Here is a 20,350-nt window from a genome sequence, read left to right on the forward strand (position 1 = left end):
ATATTATCAAAATTGTGCCAATGAACTTACAAATTATTTTCCAAGGACAGCAAAACGTAATATAAGGGCCAAAAGTCAGTAAGATAATAGAGTATAATTTAAAAGGTATCCAATCTAACAAAGAGAGAATATGCTAATTGACCCTCACGCCTTCACAAAGATGGCAGCACCCACAGCCAATAAGGAGGGAATATGCTAATTGACTGCCCCACCCTCAAAGATGGCAGCACCCCCAGCCAATAAGGAGGGAAGGGGAAGGCAGTTGGGGACAACCGGCCAGAGGGGAGGGCAGTTGGGGGCGACCGGGCCGGCAGGGGAGGGCAGTTGGGGGCGACCAGCTGGAGGGGAGGGCAGTTGGGGATAGCAGGGGAAGTCAGTTGGGGGCAATTGGGCCAGCAGGGGAACAGTTAGGCATCAATCAGGCTGGCAGGGGAGTGGTTAGGGGGTGATAATCAGGCAGGCAGGCGAGCAGTTGGGAGCCAGCAGTCCCAGATTGTGAGAAGGATGTCCCAGATTGGAGAGGGTGCAGGCTGGGCTGAGGGGACTCCCCGCCCCCAGTGCATGAATTTCGTACACCGGGCCTCTAGTTAAACAATATTTAACAAGGTAAGTTTGCCAAATCTGTATTACCTGCTTCTAGAACCGTTTCAATACTGTTACAATATGCTTTCAAATGTTTTCTCCAAGGGGAGAAACTAATGGCCAGAAGTCACTGAAATGCCAAAGCCTAATGAAAAGGTGTTAAAATGTAATAAAAGTGATTTAATATGTCAAGTTTTTTATGACACGTTGCTCCACACAGGAGCTAGTTCAAGTGTAATATACTTACTAACAATTTTTTAATCAGAATCAGAAACAGGAAAATACTAAAATAATGTGACTCCAACTTAAATGACACCAATTCAGACATACAAATGACAGGTTTGGACCCCATGTGCATACAGATATTTTTACCCTGCAACTGGAATTCAAGTTCCACATTAGATACAAAAGAGAAGTTGTTGGCAGTTGTAATGGTCTGACACTGTAACCATAAATAAAAACTTTATACTCGTTCAAGCATTTAAAAACCTGAAGCTCAAATTTAAAGCCATTCATTTCTCAACAGTCTGCATGCTCTTTTGTTAAAATTGCCCTGAATTAAAATACCAACCTACTTCATAAAAGAGACACCTATTTTTATAATTCTCGTTTTATCAACAAGTCATGCTTCGCAGAGCACAGTGACACAAGAAATAGTCTATATTTTGTATCAAGCTTAACAGGAAAATTCAAATAAGAACCCCTTTTTGTTCTTAAAATTAAAAATGGGTTAGATAAGTTTTCTATACAAACTATGAGAAATTTGGTGTAAAACATGTCTCTCCCAGAAGAATGAGTAAACCCCCGTCGGTTGCCTCCCAGTGCATTAACGACCCGCCTGCAGGAGCCTCTGTGTCCCAGATCCAATGTGCACTGGGGAACGCGGGGATGAGCATGGTGCGATGGTGCCCACCGAGGAGCTCATGGCCAAGCGGAGGAAACACACAGAAACAAGGAACTGCACTGAAAAGAAAGGCAAGTCACCTGAGAGGACAAAGGGAGGCTTTGTAAAGGGCGTAGTGAGCTGAGTCCTGAAAATGATCAGCAATTTTCAAACAAAGGCAAGAGAAATAAGTATCTCCAGGCAAAGGGAACAGGCGTGCCGTCGCAGAAACACGAAGCAGCAGGGCGCGTGGAGGGATCCGAGCCAGATCTGCCGGAGCAGATGGAGCGCGGGCACCTGGCGGCCTGGCGGGATGTCAGAGGTGAGCGGGGACAGGGAGGCGGGAATCCGCTGCGGCTTCCGAGGCCGTGCCGAGAAGTGGGGGTGACTGCTGGTAACTGACAGGGAACGAGCAGCAAAGGTTAGGAAGGGGAGTGTCTGTCTGGAAAGATCTGTTTCAGAAGAAGAGTGTGGGTCCCTGTGAACGTGAGACGTGGAAGTAGGGAGACGAGGTGGAGGATTATTGCAGGAGAGATGAAGACAGGAAGGGTTTCTCAGTAAATAAGGCACAGTACGTAAGCTTTAGTGACCAGAACTGGGGAAGAGAGGGGTCAGGTGTGACTCAGAGTTTCCTAGCCGAGGACTGCTAACCCACTAACTAGATGGGGTTGCAATGAACAAAGTGAGGTAGGAGGGCACTCAAACTATGAAGCGCTACTCCATCACCAGCTATTCCTCCACAGGACCACTTCCAGCGAAGTCACTCTCCTCACCGTGTGTCCAATAAACGATCTGTATCAACCCAGATTTCCACATCCAAGGAGAGAAGCTACACCAGGGGTTACCTCGTAGCAAGCATCCGACTCCAGGCACGTGTAAACGCTCTGCTGCATGGCCAGCATGTCCTGGAGCAGCGTCCTCCAGTGGGACTCACTGACGGGGGGCTGCCTGGGGGAACGGAGGAGAAAAAATAATAATGACAAGTCCTGAAATCTCTCCAACGGGCCGAGAGCGGAAAAAACAAAAACACATACACACACATACACACAGAAAACCGGTGCCACCATTCTATATGCCACACAAGCTCCCAAATAATCAACAGAAACGCATCTCGTCTGAATCTGCAGGAATAATGTTGGGTTGAAGACAGGAAAGCCGGGCAGCTCTGCCTCAGTGCTAGAGATGCTGCCAGGCGGGCTCCCTCATCAGCCGCCTAGACATGAAACTGGAAGAGTGCTACCAGGCAACAGCCCAGGGAAACACCCTGGGAGGGCCTGGGGCCAACCAAAGCCCAGTGCGAAAGAGGCTGCATCTAGCAGAGAAAGCGCTGGGCTACGGGAGATGGGGTCTCCAACCCCATCTTCCTCACTCTGCAGCCCTCAGCCGGGGTCTGCTTCACTTCCACTACACATGTGGACCCAGAGGCCACCACCGGCCACACGTGGCATCGGTCCAGACGCTGGACCCACAGCAAGGACATCACCAGCAGGGGACATCAGCTGTTCCTCTCAGGGGGAGACCTCGCTGCAGTCCACAGAGCAAGTGGTCACAGGATACTGCAGGGGTTGCCTCCCTCCCAGGTGCCAGCCCAGATGCAAGAAGACGCAGCCTCACAGGGTAGTTGCAGGATCCAGCCTTTCTAGCTTGGGAAGAGCTCATGCCCCACAAGAGCCTGTATCTTTTGTAACAATTCCATAGGCAGGGTTTCCAGGTCCCCTCCAGGACACGCCGGTGACCACACCCAGGTGTCCCAGTTCATTGACAACCCCTCCCGGGCAGAGGCGAGATACCCAGCAGGAACGTGCTACACCAGCAGCGAGGCCCACCCGAGCCGAGCCGGGTGATCAGACACCATTTACGTTGGTAGCCAGGGTTACAGAGCTAGAGAGTTAACGGTTCAGACTCCCCTGCAGACGAGGAAAGGGCTTTGTTAACAATTTCACCCGCAGTCACCTATCAGCTGCATGGTCGTGAGCAAGTCATTTAATATCCCTGAATTTCAGTTGCCTCACTTAGAGCCCATCTCAGAGAGGGACAAGGAATGGATGAGAGTAGCTTTGATAAAACATAGGCATTGAAGCAAGATGTCCCTAAGTACTATAAAAAATCACTTGTGTGGATTTAAATGTTTGTTTCTTAATTTCTCTGAGCTTCAGATTCTCTTTTGCACACTGTGAGGATTAACTTAAACAAAAATGTGTGAAGACACTCCCCCCATTTTTCTGCTATAAAATTATGTTCAATAAATGTGAATGAATGAATCTGAAAGTTACAAAAACATTTGTTTTTCTATAGTCACATGCACGGCTACTCGCATGTCTCATGGGACTAGAGTTGCTTTGAAATCCTCTTGCCTCTTTCGATCATTCATCTTTGTGGAGTATATATGAGCCTGGAATCATCATTTATCTTTACTTTCTAATCTTGAAATTCTACATGATCATGAATCTCATTGTTTGAAAAGGGCAGGTTTTGTTTTGTGTTGCACTTTGTTTGTCAAATGCCAAATGAATGTTTCTTTTTCACGCATCTTTTCTTTTTTATGCATTAAAACAGGGCAAACAAACGGTTTGTTTATAATAGCATTGCCATGAGGGGGAGAGTGTATATGTGGGATCATTCCTATGAGAATTCTAGTCTTCAGAAATCTTTCACCTAAAACTATTAATAAGTATATGCTTTATTTTGCTTATAGCATTTAATATTTATTACATAAAATAAAAAGTTACTTCCTTCCCACATTCAATAAAGCATAAAAGGAAACTTTCCCCCCAGCATACAAATACACAAAACTGATATATTGGCAAGTCTTCCAGGAAAATCCCTGCAATGTTCACAACAGTGAGACCCTGGTATGTGAACTCTGTAGGTGGGCCTCCAGGAATTAGAGGCGCTCTCAGATTTGGCTGCGGAGAAGTGGCAAAGGGTTTGATGAAGCGAGTGTCCACCTGGCACCTGAGGATGAAATCAGACTAGGTACCGTCTAGCTGAATTCAAGTTCTCACGGCCCAGCTGTTCTCCTGGAAGCCATCAAGGCTAGGACAGATGGCATTATTGTTTCCTCACACATGGCTGTCCATAAGTACAGGTCCTAATTAAAATAGATTATAGGGCATTATTTACAATGGCCTTCTCAAAACATGTTCAGTAAATAAACACCAGGAGTAGAACTTGAAGGGGTTTGCAAATTAAGAGAGAGATCTCTGCATACAAACACTATGTGTTAGTTACAGCTTTGTAATAGAAGTGCATTTTCCTGGGAGAAAGAGTATTACACTCAAGGTGGTAAAACTTGATCTGTGACAAAGAAATCCACCACCTGTATAAGGTGAATGAGAGTAGTCTGTAGGTACAGAAGGCACAGCTACTGTAGCATATGTGAAATGATACATTCCAAGTTGACTACTTTGTTTTTTTGTTTGTTTTTTGGTTGTTTTGTTTTTTGTTTTTTTTTTTAATTTATCTTTATTGTTGAAAGTATTACATATGCCCCCTCTTTTTCCCCCATTGATCCCCTCCTCACTCCTACCCCCTCCCCAGGCCTTCACTGCACTACTGTCTGTGTCCATGGGTCATGCATATATGCATATAAGTTCTTTGGTTAATCTCTTCCCGCGCTCCCACCCCCTTCCCTCTGAGAATCTTCAGTGTGTTGCATGCTTGGCCATCCTCCTACACATTCACAGGAAGCAGACCGCCAGGACAGAAATCACCTTCAGGACATCAGAAGTACTTGAGGGACTCAATGGAAAGACAGTAGATAATCTACCAGCAACAACAGAGCTCTCCTATTGACGAGTAGCTTCAAACTTGGCATGATCAGAAATAGTGACCATTCGTTTATAGTTGTAAAGAAATCTTAAGACATAAGATGCCAAACCCTTCTGAATTACTCACTTAGTAATTATTAAGAGAGAGCCACTGCTATGCAAGGTCCCATGTTAGATGTATGTGACTATGACACTTGCCCTGGAGAAGCGTATGGTCAGAGGGAATATATGACACCTATGTCGATCACTACAGGGCACTGTGTAAAGAGAGAGGTATAAAGAGAGGCAGACACGAAAGCAGGGACGTGTTAGGCAGGAGAGTCCTTGAACAAGCCAACACTGGCGGCATTCCATAAGCAATTTTCACTGTCAATTGAGGCTCTGACTGCAGGAGTCACCTGGGAGGTACAGGTTTATTCTGCCATCTTATGGCTGGTATTGCTTGAGGGCAGGCATAATGGGTATTAATTCCCTTATAATCCTAGCATAAAAGGCCCAACTTATATGCTGCCGACAAGAAGGGCACTTCAAACGCAAAAACACAAAATAACTAAAAGTGAAAGGCATATCATGCTAACGGGAGGACCTGTGAACCATGCCGTATATCACAAACTATAGCATGCTAACACCAATAAAAAAGAGGAAAATAAATAAAAAGCACACACATTGGAAAGAAAGACATAAAGTCATCTCTGTTCATGGGTGATGTGGAAAACCCTGTAGAATCTCCCCAAAAAAACCTACTGGAGCTACTAAATGAGTCCAGCAAAACTGGAAGACACAAGATCAACATATCAAAATTCAACTGCATTTCTACACATTGGGAATGAACAATATAAATATGAAATGAAAAACAGTAACACCAAAAATAATAAAATATTTAGGAATACACTTAACAAAATAAGTACAAGACTTATACACTGAAAACAGCAAAGATCATTAAAAGAAATTAAAGACATAAGTAAATGAAAAACATGCTGAGTTCACTGACTAAAAGACTTAATACTAATTTAAGACAGAAATGCTCTCCAAGTGAATCTATAGACTCAACATAATCCCCATCAAAAATCCAAAAGATTGTTTTTTGCAGAAAATGACAAACTAATTCTAAAATTCATATGTAAACACAAAGACCCCAAAATAAACAAAACAACTAATATTATCTAATTTTGAGGTCCACTGTATAAATATTATCTAATTTTGAGGCCCACTGTATAAATCTACAAAGCTATAAAATTTTGCTAGCTATAGAAAATCTTTGTGGGAAAAGTCTCTCAATATGATGTCCAAAGCACAATCAAAAAAGAAAAAATGAATGAACTGGACTTCATCAACATTTTAAAAGTATGCTCTTTAAAAGACACTGGTAAAAGAATGAAAAGATTAAGGCACAGACGAGAGAAAATCTTTGCAACGCATATTTAATAAAGGACTTGTATCCTGAACATGTAAGAACTCTCAAAATTAATAATAAGGACACAAACAACCTAATTTTAAAAATGACCAAGTGGCAATTAAGCACATTATTACTCATTAGAGAAAGCTATTAAAACCAAAAGTAGAGACCACTCCATACACCTATCAGAATAGCGAAACTTAAGACAAACCATAACAAGTGCTAATGAGGATGTGGAGCGACTGGAACCCTCCCACAAGACTGGTTAGAAGAGAAAATGATACAATTACTGTGGGAGGCAGTTTGGCAGGGTTTTTTTTAAAAGTTAACCATCCACCTACCAAATGATGTTACCATTCCATTCTTATGGATTCATCCAGAAGAAAGAACATGTCCATACAAAGACTGGTGCATGAAATTCATGGCTTATTTGTAAGAGCCAAAGCTCAAAACAACCCAAATGTCCGCCAACAGGCGAATAAACAAAGTGTGATAAATCCATACAATGGAATACTATTCAGCAAGTAAAATTGAATGATTTATTGATCCATGAGACAACATGGATGAATCACAAAATAATTATGCTGAGTGACAACCCCCCCCCCAAAAGTGTTTACTGTTGATTCCTTTTACATAAAATCCTAGGAAATGTACAGTAATATATAGGGACCAAACAGTGGGTGGGTGGCAGCCTGGAGAGGGGATGGAGTGTGATGAAGAGAAGCAGTAGGGAGGGAAGTATAAAGGGGCAGGAAAGACAGTTAGGATTTACCCATATGCTTATTATCTTGAATGGAATGATGGTTTCATGGGCATATACATCTCTCAAAACTTAAATTCTACTCTCTTTAAATATGCCAATCTATTGTGGGTCATGTATAACTCAATGAAGAAAAAAAAAGCAGTCTTATTTTTAACCGTATACAAGTATCAACCAATTTTATTACTCACTTCCGACCGGTGTGCCTGGTCAGTCTAACCATCAGCTTGCGCGCCTCTTCTGCGCTCGACTGAGTGTTTTTAACAAATGAAATTGGCTTCTCAAGGCCATGTTTCTCCAGAAGCTCTGACACGCTGGAAGTGAAAGAAGACTTTTCAAGTCTGGCTACCAAACAAAGTCTAAGCATCTTAAATATATAAGTAGCAGTTAGGTATTTCCTATTAAAAAAAAACCACACACACACATAGAATAACCCAATTTTATATATTACATTAATTCTCAGAAAAAAGACAAACAAACTAGTAATTATATATCAAATCATTTTCCCCTACTGACTTTTACTACAATATGCTTGGAAGAAGTAACAAGCACACAAAAAAGCATAACATATCTTTCTCTCCAAATCCTTTAATACACTTTTCCTGACTCTAAAAGCATCAAGTCAGTAAAATAAGCCAAATTTATCATTTCAATACCCAGCTTTAACTCTTAACAATCCTATTGAGTATTTTGTTATAGGCAAGGCTGCTAAAAAAGCAATAAGCAAAGAATTTCATAGTTGGAAAGCCACAGAAATACCATAAGACTCAATCTCCCTCCAGAATCCATTCTATAAACATACAAAATATATCACAGACTTTCTTGGTCTCATATGAACCTTCTTGAGATATTCCATTCCATGACTATCAGCAGGACATACACCGGGACTACCTCGCCAGACCTCACATTTATGCATTAACTACTACTGGGCTTACGGAGAAACTGGTTAGCATTTAATCACTCTTCACAAAGACAGGTTTCATGGGTCATGTCACCTGCCACGTCAAAACATTTATCACCTATTAATGACTATAAGTTGGAACAGGACTAAAAAGTTCTTATTTTAAAAGGTCAGCAATTAAGCTCAACAGTGAAAGGCCAGTATCATCCAGAACCTACAGGATGGTACTGTTCCCTGGAGGGACTGAGAGTATAAGTGACTATGAGGACCGCCCACAGCTACAACCAGTGACAGAGGGTGAAATAAATTGTTTATTTCACTGTAGATCTTTGAGGCAGTTCAGTTTCATTAGGGGACAAAGGCAACCATGAAGATTTGTAAGGAATAAATCTATACTGACTTAACCCAGTGAACTTCAAAATATCTTTATCCTAAAGTCCTTTAATTTGAATGAAAATAATTTCTAATTCACAGATTCCAAATTATTATACTTTACTATACATATTACAATAAATCAATGTTATTATTTATTTCCTATAATTTCTATAATTACATATAGGAAGAACAAAGTTTATCATTCCTAAAATTTTATTTTTAATACAAATAGTTAAAAATTATACACAACCATAATTACATACTTATATAAAAATAAATACTAATAAATATTAGACTTCCTAAATGGAAAATTGGGAAATTTCAGTCTCCAAAAGAGACAATTTGATTTTTCACTTGACAGTAAAAGAATATTACTACAGTTACTTAAAGGCACTAGTGCAGTTTGCTATATCTGGATAGTCAATCAAATGTATTGTCCCAAAAATCGAAGTTAGGAGTATAATGAACACTGTTTGCTGATAAATGCAGTAATTAGTACAGGAACTAATTTTTTTTTGTTGTTTACCTACAGTGTGCAAAGTACTTTAAATGCTTACTCTAATGTTAATTCCATAACCTCATGAGTTCAACATCAGAGATACAAAACCTTAGGCTCAAAGATCACACCACTGGTAAATGGCCACACCTAGATTTGAACACATGTCTACCAGTCTTCAAAGTCCATGATCTTATTACTCTAGCCGTTTGTAAAATAAGCTAGTGCTATATTTGTTTGAAGACAACTCACTCACAAGAGTCACACATACATTGGTCCAAGTGGAAATGACTGCCAAGCATATTTAAAGTGACATTTCTTAATCAGCACAGAGCCACAGCCTGTCACTCTTCTCACCTGAGAATCTGCTCCAGCTGGTCTACCATGTCATGAAGAGCGGTGGTTGCCTCTGTCTTAGGGCTAAAGGATTAAGAAATAAATTACAATTAAATTCCAGTAGTAGTTCTTTAAATAAAGTTCAAAACTCACTTGACTGAAAAAAAAAAAAAAGACACGCTGTTTCCTGAACTTAATACATCACAATTTTCCACGGTCCAGGTGAAATTCCAGGCCTATCTCCTGAACTCATTCAGCATCTTTCATGCCTCAAGAGACTAAGATAAAACATAACGGAGTAAAACAAAATTCTCTATTTTACATGAGCAAGACAGGGGCAACTATTTTCTAAAGAACTCTAAGTTCAGTTCTACCAAAAGACACATGCAAAAAAAGAATTATAAACCAATTGCCTTTTTTCTTTTAAGAAGGTAAGGAGGAAACTGTCATTTATTTCTGTTCTTTGAACCAATAAAACAGATGAGGCCCTGCATGATGGTTTTCTCCCAGCCTGTCTACACCACCTGTGATACCCTGGGAAGCTTCCATCAGGATCCTAAGTTCTTGGTTCTTCTTCATATCATCACTCCCTCTGCAACCACTTCAATATGAAGGAACCAGGGGGAAGCAGGGCCATCAATAAAAGCAAACCCTTTGTGGGGAAGCACGTGGACAGGGGACTGAGAGAAACATCATCATGAAAAAGTCACACACTGGTGCAAATGTGCCGGTCGGGCAGCCTTAGCATGGCCCAAGCACATACAAGTGAAGGCAGCAATTTGGCAGCAAAGTTTAGCAACTGCTATCAAAGTCCTCTTCCATCCTCTACAGCTGTGTCCCAACCACGGAGGGAACGCTGGCAACAGAGCCGCCACACTGACCCAGCTACATTCCCGCAAGATTGGAGGGTTTTCCTAACAAAGAGACCAAGTAAAGTTCTTTTCTGGACTTGGACAATTAAAAATGACCGAACTTGAACAGAAAAGCCTCATTATTTTGGAAACGATCAATCTGCCCTGATTCTAAATCTACTTGGCAGTTATTTAGTGCAATTTACAAAGATTATACTATCTTTTTGAACCAAATTTTAAGACTTGGACTAGAGTGATAAATTAAGGTATATTACATTTAAAGTCTTTCAAAAAAAAAGATCATTTGTCAGATCTAACTTCCGTTAACATCCAGGAATAATATTTTTTAAATTATCAGTTAATAGCTCGGTAATAAACATTTGTCATTGATTGGCAAGAATATAGTTCTTCCTTTGTGAACTGACATTCACAAACACAATGACAAAAGGTTTCTTTCAGCCAGATGAAGTATGCTGCCTAGGTAAGATGCACAAAAGTTTAATTAAATTTAGTAAGTGATTGTTCATTCTCTAAATGGCAAAAAAAAAAAAATAGTTTGCTATTTGGTAAGTAACAACCACTGAACCACCAAGAAAAAACAACCAATCACTGGGAGAATATAAATTGGCAAACGGGGCACAAAGAGCAAAGAGAATCACGGAAAATATTCCGAAGCCCTATATTTTCATAGTGAGCTAATGTACAATTACAAGCTATTTTAAACATTGTAATTGGGACATACAACCGTTAAGAAAGAAATGTAACAAAAGAGCATCAAGTGTTTTTTGTGTGTTTACAAAAGAATAAAAAAATCTGTTAGATCAGAAATCATTCAACTGAAGCTCAAATAGCTTTTAGCCTCATACAGAGAAGAGAGGCATTTTTTAGCCTGTATACTCTTTGAAACAAATATACTAACTCCTGAACTGTCATGTCTACAATTTAAAAAGTTATTTTAATATCATCATCCTATTGGCCAAGCAATGATTCTCTCTCATCACTGAAGCTTCTGTCTCTCTCTCCCTCTCCCTTCCTCTCTGAAATCAATAAAAATATATTTAAACAAATAATAATATCCTCATCCTATTGGCACTATGACTATCTCCTCATGGTAGACAAATTACTGTTTAAAAATTAATAGATAAGCTTATGCTTATTTGATCTTACTGAAAAAAGTCAAATACGTTTAGTTTTTGAAGATATATGTGTCAGGTGGAAGTCAACGCTTTTACCCAGTTGAGTCGGGGGCAACAAAGGAGGCCTCAAGCCGGCAGAGGCCAAGTCAAGAAGAACAGCATCTACAGTGAGTGCTTGCTTTCAGACAGGTTCTCAAGGCTGGGAAAGGTGAGGCAGCCACGGCTGCTCATCTGTCACACGTCTTCCAATCTCCTGACTTTTCCTGCTTCACACATGATTTCAGTGAAAACTTTGAAGGGGGTTATGTCCCTGTGGACTCCCTGGCTTTAGAACTGTAGCACCCCACCTCACCACTCTTCTTCTCCAGGACACTGACTTCTCAACGTGAAAAGGCCCGCTGACTGTGGCATAGCTCACACTCTGCTTAACTTGTTCCTCTTTCCCTGCATGTACTGTAAGCCAGAGTGCAGTTTAAAGGACTGATGAGATTCAGGGAAACAATTTTACTTCCTGCTGTTTCTCACCAGGAGGCACAGGCTGCCAGGGGTCTGACTCCCAGTGAAGCTACATTTCAGAGCTTGATGAAAGGTTTATAAAGGTAAATTCCTCAGTGAAATTACACACACACAAAATTTATTTTTTAGAAAACCTTTCGCCTGAATTCAGGCATGAAACAAGTATTTCACAGTGGGTTGCAAAACTGGTGATTTCTACCATTCATTTCACACACACACACACAGGATAAAAGGCAGGGAGAAAAGAAGAGGCAGAAGGGGGAGAAAAAGGGCAAAGAGAATAATCAGAGCATGAGGGGCTCCATGAAACAATATGTGATTTTGTAAATGAGGAAACTGAGGACCAAGAAGTGAAGTGTCTTGGTTAAAGTCACAAAGGGTTATAAACAGGCCCACCGACTGCATTCCATGCCCTTCCATATGTTGGTATTAGCTTCTCCAGACGTTAAATTTATAACATTTACTAGATTTGAAGGAGTGATTAAAAGAATGAATGTTGTCTGACTTCCAAAAAGAAAATATAAATGTGATTGCATACAACTAAATGAAACAAAGGAAGGTTGTATAAATTCCCACTTATAAGCCCAGTTAAAAATTATGTAAATTCATTCCTCAAGAAATTAAAAACTGAACTATCATGTGATCCAGCAATTCCACTCCTGGGTATATAGATGAAGGAAATGAGATCACTGTGTCGGAGAGATATCTGCACCCCCATGTTCACTGCAGCATTATTTACAATAGCTGAGACATAGAAACAACCTAAGTGTCCATCAACAGATGAACGGATAAAGCAAATTTGATGTGTGTGTGTGACACATACATAGTGACTTCCCATATCTATAATGTGTGTGTGTGTCTGAAATATACATCACAAAAGAATATTATTCATCCATAAAAAAAAAAAGAAAATCCTGCCACTTACAGCATGGATGGACCTTGAGGATATTATGCTGCATGAAATAAGCCAAACAAATATACTGTGTGACCTCACTTATACGTAGAATTAAAAAACAACAACACTAAACTCACAGAAAAAAAATCAGATTTGTGGTTACCATAGGCAGGGAATGGAAGGTGGGGTAATTATATGAAGGTGGTCAAAAATACAAATTTCCAGTTATAAGACAAATAAGTACTCCTAGGGATGTAATGTGCATGACAATTATTGTCAATACTGCTGTATGTTTAAATTTCTCATAGAGTAAATCCTAAAAGATCTCATCACAAAAACATTTGTGTTTTTTTCTTCTTTTGTATCTATATGATGTGATGAATGTTAACTTATTTATGGTGATCATTTTACAATATATGCAGGTCAAGTCATTATGCTGTACACCTTACAGTTATATGGTGCTTTATGTTAGTTATATCTCAGTAAGATTGAAAGGAAAAAAATAAAGTGAATTATATATATTAATGCATTCTGCTTAAAGGGATTACTATAGGCAAGAGCCAAGAACAAACAATTCATAGAAGAAATACAAATACAGAAAATGATTAACTGGAAACACAACTTAAAACAAAGACATATCATTGTCTATACACTTTTAAAAAAGTATTTCTTGTTGTGGTGGTAGTGGTGTTTTTGTTTCTGTTCTAATGGATAATTAATTATCAAGGTTGAGGAAATTATAGTGACTTCCCATATACTGCTAGAAAAACAAAAGTTTATCTGTAGGCAACTGATTTGCAGATCATTTCTTTTTCTTCTTTATATTTTTTTATACTCCTCAAATTCTCGGCAATGAACATTCAAGGAAGCAACATTTTCATTTTAACCGTGAGAATATAGAGACACAGCAAGATTGGCAGTGTGGCTTCTCACCCATATCCCCTCTGTGGCAGACATTCTAATATGTCATAGCAAAGGAAGAGCTGGTCAGTCCGTTCACAGTTGTAGATGCAGTCCAGAGCTACTGCCATCAGCTGGTCCTGGTCAGGAATAATTTTTTGCTGCAGCTGGGGAAAATAAAGCACACTGTACTAAATGTCAATAGATTTACAGGCACGTTTTCCACACCCCAGTGCCACTGTCAATAGAATATTAAATAGTTCAATTAATCAACTGCAGAAACAAATCTTGATATTTCTTTAGCTTACAGACTTTGGGGATCGTTAATAATTCTAAATGAAATCACATTTTAATTATAGAATCAGCTAGAAAAGATAATTTGTACCCATAAGCTTTGCATCTGCTAAAAGCAGATTCAATTTACAACCCATTCAAGATAGAAGAGACACAGTGAATTAAAAAGGCAACTCATTAAAAACATAACCCTAAAGCCATATTTTATGTGTTTCAACTACAAAAATATATAAAATTCCTTAAGTAATATTCAGATATGTTCGATTTTTCAAGATGCATAATATATTAGTCATTTAACTAAACAATACTGACATTGTACCCAAAGTCACATTGTAACGCAGGACTATTCAAATCCAAGAATATACTCCATATTTCTGATGCAGAAAATGGCTACATTGAGTCACTTTCTATACAGGATATACCACTTCCCACTGCAAACCACAGGTTCCAATCTTAGATTTCTGGGACATAAAAATAACAGATTTGTGCTTTGTTTTTCTCATCTATAAACCTGGGATATTAACAACAACTTCCTAACAGGAATAACATTGTTGTGTGGATTAAATAAAGTAAGTGTAGAATGTTTATATTATTGCCACTACTAAAAAAAAATGGAAGTTTCCAACAGTTTTCTTAGAGACCTTTTTAATAGCAAAATAAGTTTAAGATCATTTCCATAATAAGATCTACTAGTTTTCAACCTTCTAGTAGAAACACTAAACAGATAGGAAAGTGATGGAGGGAAACTGTCGAACAAAGGCATTTTCTCCGTAGAAAAATCACATCAATGGATGGAGAAAAGAAACATTCAAGGTTACCTGAGAAATAAAGATTTTTTTAAAGTAGTTGGGTTAAAGCCTTTATATACCTTTCTTCAAGGTGTTAAGAAAAAAAATATATAACATTAATGTGGCATCAAAAAGTTGTCCAAGGTTTCAAAGTGACAAACTGGTAAAATAGGGACAGGCAGCAGTAATAAAAGTATTATTAAAAGTTAATTAAAATAGCTAACTTTTTCTGATTTCAGATTGTCTAGTCAATAATATTGCCAAAAGCATATATTTCCATCTTTATCTTTTGCTAGGTTTTCTAAATAGTCTACAACTAGAGGCCTGGTGCACGAAATTCGTGCACAGGTAGGGTCCCTGGGGCCTTCCTTCCCCGGCTGCCAGCTGCTGGCTGCCAGCCAGAGCCTTCCTTCGCTCTGCGCCGCCTCTTGGTGATCATAGCGAGCGATCGAACTCCCAGTCTCCCAGTCGAACTCCCGAGGGGACACTTTGCACATTAGCCTTTTATATATATAGATAAGCATTAAGTTAGAAGTAATTTTAAAACTAAAATTGCCCATTGAATTATTTAATCAGAAAGAACTAAAATCTTGCACCTAAAAAACTATCATATACAGTGAATTCCCAATTAAAACAGCTGTTCCTAACCCAGTGATGGTGAACCTTTTGAGCTCAGCGTGTCAGCATTTTGAAAAACCCTAACTTAACTCTGGTGCTGTGTCACATATAGAAATGTTTTGATATTTGCAACCATAGTAAAACAAAGATTTATATTTTTGATATTTATTTTATATATTTAAATGCCATTTAACAAAGAAAAATCAACTAAAAAAATGAGTTCGCATGTCACCTCTGACACACGTGTCATAGGTTCACCATCGCTGTCCTAACCCTAGCATTCCTTCAGAATCACTGGATTGCCCTAACCGGTTTGGCTCAGTGGATAGAGCGTCAGCCTGTGGACTCAAGGGTCCCAGGTTCGATTCCGGTCAAGGGCATGTACCTTGGTTGCGGGCACATCCCCAGTAAGGAATGTGCAGGAGGCAACTGATCGATGTTTCTCTCTCATTGATGTTTCTGACTCTCTATCCCTCTCCCTTCCTCTCTGTAAAAAACCAATAAAATATATTTTTTTAAAAAAGAATCACTGGATAAATTGCCAAACACGTATTACAGAACCCCTATTCCCTAAATTCTAACCTGTTATATACCTGGATGGTATATAATAAATTAGAAAATTAAAATTTTGAAAATGCACATAGCCTGATGCACTAGTGCATTCAAAGTATACTAGTATAGAAGACACAGGACAGTATGAGCACAAAGAATATTTTATTCCTAAATCTTCTCTAGGCAGTTTCACTTTCCAAAGGCAGATCAAGCGAAGAGAAACCAGAGAGGAGTGATTTAGGATGCTGTAAAAGAGAAGAAAAGTTTGAGGCACGTGAGAATGTAAAGATGACAAATGTGCTTGTATTCTAGTTCCCAATTACACACTCCCGACTCCCTAAGAGGGATTATTCTTCCCTGTTCCATTAACAGCAGGCTCAGCCATGTGCCGCCTCTGGCCTGTGACGTGTGAGAGGAGTAACCTGAACCACTCTGAGCTAAAACTTGAAGAGCCACTGTGTGGTTCTACTTTGCCCTTTTTCTTGTGCCACAAGCTAGAGAAGGGGGCTATTCTTTCAACTGAAGTCCCAGAATGAATAAGACCTGGGACACAGCAGACGCCAACAACAGCCTACATGACACCTGTGAGAAATGAATACTTGCTGTTATAAGCTACTAAGATTTTGAGCTCATTTGTTAATTCTGCATAACTTAGCCTAAACTGTCAAATACAAAAAATCGTTGTTCCTGCCACGTTACTAAATCTACTCTGCATGACTCATGGCAGATCCCAGATACGCTCTTTTTGTAAACAATCCAGTATAATAAAAGCAATGTAATCAAGTCACTCTAGCAGAAAAATAAGACCCGATTTCATGCACGCATCATTCATTCATCCATTTGCCCTGCCAACATTTACCAAGCATTTGCTCTCTACAAGGCACCATGTTAACCCCTTGTAATAAACACATAAGACAGAGAACGTACACAGGAAACAAAGGGAGGGAGAGACAGCATGAGACCAGCTATTACAGAGGCAGGAACAAGCCCTCCGGGTAAGGCCCAGAGGGTTCACTGGAGAGGGGATCTGAGAGAGCAGGGCCCGGAGGGAGGCAGGTGTTGTGTAAGTGCAGGAAAGGGGGCTGACTACACCAAACAGAAGGAAGAGCCCATGAGAACACAGAGGCAGGGTGACGAAGGGAGAAGTTTGGAGCCGTGGCCTAGTGCACCCAGGGAGGGAAGTGAGGCTGAGGAGGCAGACAAGAGCAGACCGCAAAGAACCTTCCAGGCCACCCGAGAGAGATGAGTGTTTACCCTGCAGGCAATGGCAGCCCCTGGAGGCTCTCTGTAGATGGTCACGTGGTCCAGTGTGTGTGGTAGAAAGATAACACTGGAGCAAGAGAAGCTGGAGCGGGAGAGAAAAGCCCAGCAACACCATTGTTCTCTCCTATGCTGTTTACATATTTCAAAGGGCTCTATGTTTTATTCAAAAGGCACATGCTAAATTGCCAAGTAAAACAACAAAAAACTGACTATATACAAAGGATTTATAAGATTCTGTGAGGAAGAAGTATCACACGAAAGATTACTGACAAGAATTTAAAGTCATTCTTTCTTCCTCATAAAACATTCATACCCGATCCATCCTGCTCTCACAGTATTTCTCGGGCGTCAGCAGCCCACCCGGCTCCCAGGGAAGCTCCCCAGATTTAAAATCCGAATACTAAGTCGTAGCTGCATATGAGGAGATGGGAACTTTTAAACAACCAATGAACAGATACATTTCTGACAGACGAGCTTCCAGAAACCAAAGAACATGCTAATTAATAAGCAATGCTTTCCTTTTCATCTTAACTCTGCTGGTTATGACCACATGCCCCGGAGGACTTCGGGTTGTAACAAAGCTAGCACAAGGAAGTGCCCCCATTAGAGCGCAGGGTGGGCGGGGCCTGAAATGACTTCCGCTTGAATCCCTATCTAATGCTTGAATCTCACTACAAAATCTGTGCCCCACGTGGCAGGGCCACCGCCTGAGTCCCTCCCAGGAAAGGAGCCCTGCCTTCTGAACCAGCACATCTCATCTCCGGCTAAATTAAGAGATGGTCTGCTTTGGAGGAGTATGCTGCCCTTAACCAAATGGCTTACCACCCAAAACCTCAACAACTGCTTGACCCCGGTGGACATACAGAGCTATCAATCAGCAATCCTAAGCAAACAGAGTTATTAAGAATAATGACAAGATCTCCTTATGAGACCCCAAAGATTTCCCTAAATACTGGAAGGCCCTCAAGGTCAGGAAGCACATGGCTAAGAACGGGACTGTGAGATTAGAATGTCTGAAGCCAGGTCCCACTCCTTACTATGGGGCCCGGGCAATTGCACAGCCTCTCTAGCCCACGATTCTCTTTTCCCGCAATATAACATAATGAAAACAGCTACCTCACAGGATCGCTATAAGGATTAAATGAGGTCACACTGTCAACGCACCTGCCGATAGAGCTCAATGCCTATCACCTGTTAGTCTTTTTGGTGTTGCCAGTTTCCAAAACATAACCGTCAGTAAACATGGGAGTAAACCAGTTAAAATAAACATAATTTTACGGAATTCCAAAACAATTCTGGACCGAACTATTAAAACATGTTTAAAGAATTAAATGACAACCATTTCCTTTTCTGTTGAAAGAGAAATTACTTGCAAAGCCTATTATTAAAATTTAATAAACAAAACCTAACTCTTCAGAGGAAGCAGTGCAGAGATTTCTCCGATGCTAGAGTTTCTACTTACGTCTGGCTTGGAATGCTGAAATATCTTCAGGGGGAGTCTCAGGTCCCCTTTGGCTGACATCACCAAGTACTCCTTCAGCAGCTCCTGCGCCGCGCCCGGGGCCTGCTTCTCACAGCGGTGGAGGAACGGGACCATCCACTGGTAGGCGCCCGTCACGTACTTGTCCTCGGAACACTGAAGATGCAATGAAAAATAAGCCCACACTGAATTACATTAAACACCTGCTTATTCCAGACTAACGCTCCAGAAGTCCCCGATGATCATACTGAGTCAACAGAGGAAGCCCAGCGCGCCCTAAAACAGCCCCTCCGGTTCCCCCCCGCCCTGGGAGGTAAAAGAACCCCCCCTCCCGGGGGTGGGGGGGTTAAGGGCACCCCCACCCGGAAGCCCTTCCCCCCAGCCCCAGCCCCCTCGGGATCCCTACCTACACCCCCCCTGCCCCCCCCCCCCCCCCCGCAGGCCAGCGCTGAGTCAGAGGTTCCCAGAGTGAAGACAGGTTCTACCCCACAAGTGTGTATGTGTGGGGGACAGGTATATTGTCAGAGAGACACCACAGACCAACAGGAAGTGTGTAATAAAGAAGCGAGAGCCAGAGACAGGTGTACAGAGCTCTAGAAAGCAGCCACTCGAGAGCAGGCTCATCCATGAAACCCGGATTCTCCCCCGCCCTTTCCTCCTCCTCTGTTTTGTTTTGCCCCTTTACAACCGCCTTCACAGAACTCCCAATGGCACCCATCATTTTACTCATTGCTACCCCAATTACCCAATCCCCTCTCTTAGCTACCCCAGGAGATACCCCTAAATCTCTTAAGAGGAGTCTTACATATAACACAAATCAATGTCACTGGGTAGATGGTCAGAAAAGAAATTAATAATTAGAAAAAGGGAAGGTAGGGGTAGAGGGAAAGGCAAAAGGGGGATTGGTAAGAGGGAGAAAGATGACGAGAGAGAGGGATGAGAGAGAGAAAGGAAGATGGAGAGAAAGCACAGGAGAGAAAAGAAGAGTCAGGGAGAAAGGGAAGCTCTCGGGCAGCTGTGACCGCGATGGCCTGGCCCATTCACACCAGCCGCCCAAGAGCAGAGACTGGAAAAGCAGCGAGCACCTCCTCAGCCCCATCATTCTAGAGTCACAGATATCTCTCTACTCGGTGGGCTTAGCAGAAACCAACTCCTAACTTTAGGAATGTATTTTCTCCCCAGGATGACCCCCCAAAAATCTAAGAAAACAGGCAAATTCTTCTAAACATACTAATCCTGAAGTCAAGATGTTTCCTTCACACACACCCAGCTCTCTGACCGCGAGTAATTTTTTTTTCAGATCTTGAAATAAATACGTAGCTGTGACTTTTAACACGGTGGAGGATTAGAATCATGAATACTAGAATGAGAGCTAGTTTAGAAATATGCCTTGCTGGAAAGGGGTGGGGCGGGGTGGTTACATATAGATTTGTATGAATAAAGGGCGGCAGGATACAAAACAACCAGAACAGTGTTGGAGGCCTTCAGTAACTTACCCATTAAACTGTAAACAGTTTTAGAAAGTCAAGAACCCTTCCTTAATTTACTAAGTTCTCGG

General features: G+C 41.0%; 1 protein-coding gene across 3 annotated transcripts in view; it reads right to left on the reverse strand.

Moving 5' to 3' along the window:
- NBAS (neuroblastoma amplified sequence) overlaps positions 1–20,350 on the reverse strand; it is a 195,222-nt gene that overhangs the window by 89,129 nt on the left and 85,743 nt on the right. For all 3 annotated transcript variants that reach the window (XM_014461993.2, XM_023759896.1, XM_023759897.1), the window contains exons 25-29: positions 18,775–18,948; positions 13,831–13,964; positions 9,521–9,583; positions 7,583–7,705; positions 2,311–2,413 (exon numbers count right to left, since the gene is read on the reverse strand). In XM_014461993.2, coding sequence (XP_014317479.1) covers positions 2,311–2,413; positions 7,583–7,705; positions 9,521–9,583; positions 13,831–13,964; positions 18,775–18,948 — 597 coding nt within the window. The remainder of the gene's footprint in view (positions 1–2,310; positions 2,414–7,582; positions 7,706–9,520; positions 9,584–13,830; positions 13,965–18,774; positions 18,949–20,350) is intronic.

Source organism: Myotis lucifugus, unplaced genomic scaffold (genome assembly GCF_000147115.1).
Source record: "Myotis lucifugus unplaced genomic scaffold, Myoluc2.0 scaffold_165, whole genome shotgun sequence".
Classification (NCBI taxonomy): Eukaryota; Metazoa; Chordata; class Mammalia; order Chiroptera; family Vespertilionidae; genus Myotis; species Myotis lucifugus.